Source organism: Acanthaster planci, linkage group LG05, assembly GCF_054643075.1.
Source record: "Acanthaster planci isolate LZ-2023a linkage group LG05, COTS_SCS, whole genome shotgun sequence".
Taxonomy (NCBI): domain Eukaryota; kingdom Metazoa; phylum Echinodermata; class Asteroidea; order Valvatida; family Acanthasteridae; genus Acanthaster; species Acanthaster planci.
Genome location: NC_141781.1, coordinates 21,996,825 through 22,001,729, shown reverse-complemented (window position 1 = coordinate 22,001,729; position 4,905 = coordinate 21,996,825). Strand labels below are relative to the sequence as shown.

The window sequence follows — 4,905 nt, the reverse complement described above, 5'->3', positions numbered from 1 at the left end:
GTGCGACTTTTCGCTTCAGGGAAATAGAATGCTCCCGTGGATCACTCCCAGAGGCTGGTTTGACTACACCTAAAGCAGTCAACGTGTGTACATTGGTTGCTATGCATACATTACCATGGTCGCTACGGATACAGTTAGAGGCATCTGTCTCCGGGAAAGATCGAGACATCACCGATGCCAGCAGGGTTTTCTCCCTGTTGTCGGGGCAGACGTATCCCCCTACTGCAGTTTGGGTACGAGCGCGGTGACATTCATTCATTTATCCATGTTCATTTATCCTTATCCTTTCATGTCTTAAATTAATTATTTTTTACGTTAACTTGTACTGCGCCGTTGATCTTTTTTTATGGAAACGGCGCATAAAAAGGTTCAATTATTATTATTATTATTATAATTAGCTCTTTGGCCGTGAAAAAAAATTAGCAAAAGTAAAGAATGCAATGAGAAAAGTAGCTTTCGGCCAATAAGGATTCAGAATCTGTGGGTGAGATGATATAAAGTGAACGTCACCCGAACGATCGGACCATCTCGTCGACCGTTTTGGAACAAGGCCCCATGGCAGGGTCGCCATTTGGTTATCCGTAGGTAGTCAGTTTATCTGCGAGGAAGGAACCGTTTACATGAAAATAATGATTATTGTGACATGTCATTGGCCAAGAAAAAAAAAGAAGCATATGACTGGTGGCCAAACGACAGTTCGCACCGGTACTGTTGCCATGGAGTTGATGATGCTTGTCTTAGGTGTAGACAATTAGCTATAACGGCGAATAAAGTGTAGTGCAGAGCAATGCTCTTAGGACGCCCAATTGGGCGCCCGTTATTTTTTTAACAAACCTGGCCGACCAACTACATTGCAGTTCCTGGGACATAATACACCTGACAATACTTCCAAGTGGTTTTGGCTCGGCGGATTACCTGAATGACGCTTCAACGCTAAACAAAGTTAGAAACATACGGGTGGTTCAAAAACGTCAGTCGGTGCAAAGTGCGCCCCCTGCCTTTCTTTCTTGCTTCGACGTCACCGTTAAACAAATGCCACCATGCTTCCAGAGAACCTTGTACCTTTTTTTAGGATTAAACTAGGATAGATACTGATTTTTTATTCCAAATTATGCAAGGTATGGGTGTGACGTCGTCCAAATTAATTAACTCTTTTGCTACCTGCAGTCTGTCGCTAAACATTTTAACTCAAGAAAGCCCCGGGAGTGACAAGCGATAAAAATGTTTGTCATAATTTTGCACTGATTTCAACGATGATTGAATAAAACTGTTTTTTTCTTAGAAGAGAACCACACAATTACAGTAACTTTTCATTTTCACCATTTTTATCACTTGTAGAATTGAATTCGAGGACTTCACTTACATGTATTTAATGAACTGATTCAAGTGACATTACTTTTGTTATACAAATGTTTGCATAGGTTTGGTATACCCTCAGGCCACCAGGGAACGTGACTATGCGGTCAAGTTTTCCCAATAATTATGTCAGTGTATTTTGCGCACTGAACGATATACAAGGGTTACGCACCGACATAACATTACAAACCACAATGCATTTGCAATAACTGCGGTTTCACGCATTGTTGTGTAAATCTGTCAATCACATTACGTCACTGTATTGATGTCAAGTGGCATGCAGGACCCATAGCAAATGAGCAGCCAAAATGTATATGGAGTATGGATAATGTTCCCCTACCGACTGTTTCTGGGGTGAAGGCACAGCTGCGCATTGGCAGAATCTATTTTCCCCCCACACTTTACCAATGTAATTAAGACTTCTGTAGCAAACATTTCTCCGAAACTTCACGACCAAAAACAAAATAAAGCCAACTTCGGTTATAATAGTTAGATGTGAATTCTGTTTGTGGTGACAATGGTGTTTTCAACGGTGATTGAAGGAATTCCGAGAACCTTAACTAGGGTCTGTCAAAATGTTTTTCATATTTCTCTGTAAATACATTACCTCACATACAAATAGTCTTTCAAAAACGGACTTCTTGAAATCCCACGCCATACTTCATATTTTGATTTATGTCTTGTCACAATGGTACAACAATCCTGTTTCCAGAACCCACTCTCAGTCCGTGCTTGGCAAGCAACAGGAAGTAAAATGGCCATATAAGGTCATACAGTTTTTATGAAAGGCCTACCATTGGCTCAAAGTGACGCATCCGCTTCAATATAAGCTCGACGACTGTTTGGTGGTTGAGCTCACAGTCCACTAGGAGTTCGGGATGCATTGTGTCTGGCAGTTGGCACGCGAAATGATGACACCACTGTTTCAGATGTTGGCTCAAACAGCAACAAATGGAAACAGAAAATCCCCGCTTGGAAATCGTTCCCATTAGAGCCGGCCAGCTAGCTCGAAACAGATATTGTCAAGCAATCTCAATGAAAACCAGGTTCGTCCTTTGTGAAACAAGGCACATGACCTCATGTAGCGTCCCCTGTGTTAGATATCACACTCCTCGGATTCTTGTTCTGTTTCTTGTTTAGTAAAAATGAAGGGATCCAATGCAGCACTTTTTGTCATTTTTTGTCATTTTGTCAAGAAGGAATGAAAAGAATATACCTCTGACAATTCTTCTGTTGCTTTAAAACCGTGTCATTGCATAGATGGCATGCTACACGCACACCGTATGCCAGGGTTATGGGGGTGTAAACTCGACCATACCAGTTGCCCGTGACATCATTGCTGTTAGTTATCAAATACCGGAAAACCACGCAATGACATGGTGTGATGGACAGTTTACGGAAAAAGGATGTTGTCTTTTATTACAGGGACAGCTCAAACAATCGACCTGCACAACAATCATACGCATCATAGATGGTGGACCTGCAGCCTTTGTTTCATTTCTGGATTTCGCGAGCGAATGAAGTTAAGTTCACCATGGGGTATTTCAACAGATCTGTGCACGGAGCTTTCATGCTGTTTCTCCTGATTGCCTGCAGCAAAGGAGCCACGGGGATATCGATTAGCACAGACCCACAGATCACTACGGTTAGAGAGGGAGAGACAGCCACGTTAGGGTGCAGAGTGGGAGGCAAATCACTCGCTGAGAAGATCCGGTGGTACCGCGTCGGGATGGACGGTGCTTTGACGGCTATCAGCCGGGATAGAAACATTGAGGTCGGGGCCACACCAGCATCTGGTGAGTACAGTATCGTTGGCAGTCGGCGAAGAGGCGAGTACAGCCTGCGAATCACTAATGCCCATCGGACAGACTCTGGGACGTACAGATGTGGATATGAGACGACATCAAGCGTCATCTCGGAAGTAGCGGAACTCCAAGTAGTGCTTCCCCCTGATATCACCTCACCGATTTGTTTCATGACACCTACAGATGACTCCTCAACGGCGATTCCTGGATTCTTCAGGGTTGGGGATGCTGTTCATCTCATGTGCACGTCTTCGGGGGGCATCCCGACGGCGTCTCTGACGTGGAAGCGTGGCCAGACCGCCTTGGAACCGAGTGTAAGCCGCGACGGAGTTGTCAGGGTGGATTTGGTCATTGAGGAATCAGACATTGACCAGGAATTCACTTGTTACGCGGATAGTCCAGCCCTGGACGCTCCGCGATCCTGTCGCCTAACGCCCGCCAGCGCGCCTCCCTACGTTCGAATCATGCCCGATTCGGCGTCCCTGGACTTGCGAGGCGGCACGACGTTTGCCTGCGAGGCGGAGGGCGCCATTCCGGCCGAGAGCCGCTACACCTGGTCCCTGAACGGGGAAACCGTCCAGAACAACGGTAGAGAACGATTCGTAATCTCAATGGACACGAAGAGTCTGACGATGGGACAGATCAGAGAATCAGATAATGGCGCCGTGGTGGCTTGTGAGCTTAATGTTAATGGTAGAACAATTGGTCGGGCTGAGGCAAGGATCGACGTCAACGGAGTTCAAGAAACTGTGGTCGTTATGACTACACTTCAGCCGACGACACCATCAACATCAGACGTGTCACTGTCATTGTCGGTGTCACCTGCATCTACTGGTCAGTCCACCAACCAGTCAGGGACAAACGACACGACTCACCAAATGTCGATGGAACTTATCATTGTCAGCGCGGTGGCAGGCCTCGCTGTCAGTGCCCTAGCAATCATCCTTATCGTTTACATTGTCAAGAAAAACAGGAAAGCGCGCAGGAAGAATCAGCAAGAATCGACTCCGAGCTCGAACGGGACAGGCCAGCCGACCGCACACCAAAGAACCAAAAATGGCGTGCAGGTGTCGGAGGACGGCTACGCGATGCTGCAGAAACCGAATATCAACGGTAGCTCGAGTGACTACGAGACAGTAGGCAACGTTCTGCCAACAGTACCCAAGCCACCGCAATCGGACGATGAAATGTGCTGGGAATACGAGATGCCTTATTCCAATGATTACTGCAAAAGACCTACAATAGCTAGCAACCCTGTTTACTTAGAAATAACTGGATGAATAATGGACAAGTAACAATCCGTAAAAAAGTAGGACAGTGTATCCCGCAATTCCATTCTTCGCTATACTTGTGTAACCATTGAATATGCAACATAATGTTTCCATTATTTTCACGCTTTGTTTTGCAATTTTGGAAGTCATTTTTTGGCATCCTTGTGTTTTTATTTACGGTAATGTGAATTTCCATATTCATGAGCAACTATGTGACGTCATCACTGGGAAACAGTCAGGATGTTGCATTGATTTGGACAATTTTGACAGTCTTTGACTGTCCCTACTGGTCACAATAGCGACGGGCTATCAGACTACATGTACTAAGATAACGCAAGTTAACAAGTGTATTGATCAGTGAAAGTATTAAGATATTAAGATGTATATAAATTTTATTTCGTGGCTAATAAGACTGACAGAATCCGATATAAACGACAGGTGTGTACATAGATTAAAGACATGGGTGATAATTA

General features: G+C 44.9%; 1 protein-coding gene across 2 annotated transcripts; it reads left to right on the top strand.

Moving 5' to 3' along the window:
• Positions 1–217: 217 nt before the first annotated feature.
• On the top strand, positions 218–4,905 carry LOC110989879 (neogenin-like). Of its 2 annotated transcripts, none has more exons than XM_087137376.1 (2): positions 218–233; positions 2,782–4,905. In XM_087137376.1, the coding sequence occupies exon 2, from the start codon at positions 2,828–2,830 to the stop codon at positions 4,439–4,441; it is 1,614 nt and encodes a 537-aa protein (XP_086993502.1). In that variant the 5' UTR covers positions 218–233; positions 2,782–2,827; the 3' UTR covers positions 4,442–4,905. The 2 variants fall into 2 exon arrangements, with proteins under 2 accessions (XP_086993502.1, XP_022110258.2); XM_022254566.2 differs by lacking the exon at positions 218–233 and adding an exon at positions 2,265–2,402.

Bases quoted from the DNA above. Each gene is read 5' to 3' on its own strand.
- LOC110989879 (XM_087137376.1), top strand. From the start codon at position 2,828: ATGGTGGACCTGCAGCCTTTGTTTCATTTCTGGATTTCGCGAGCGAAT.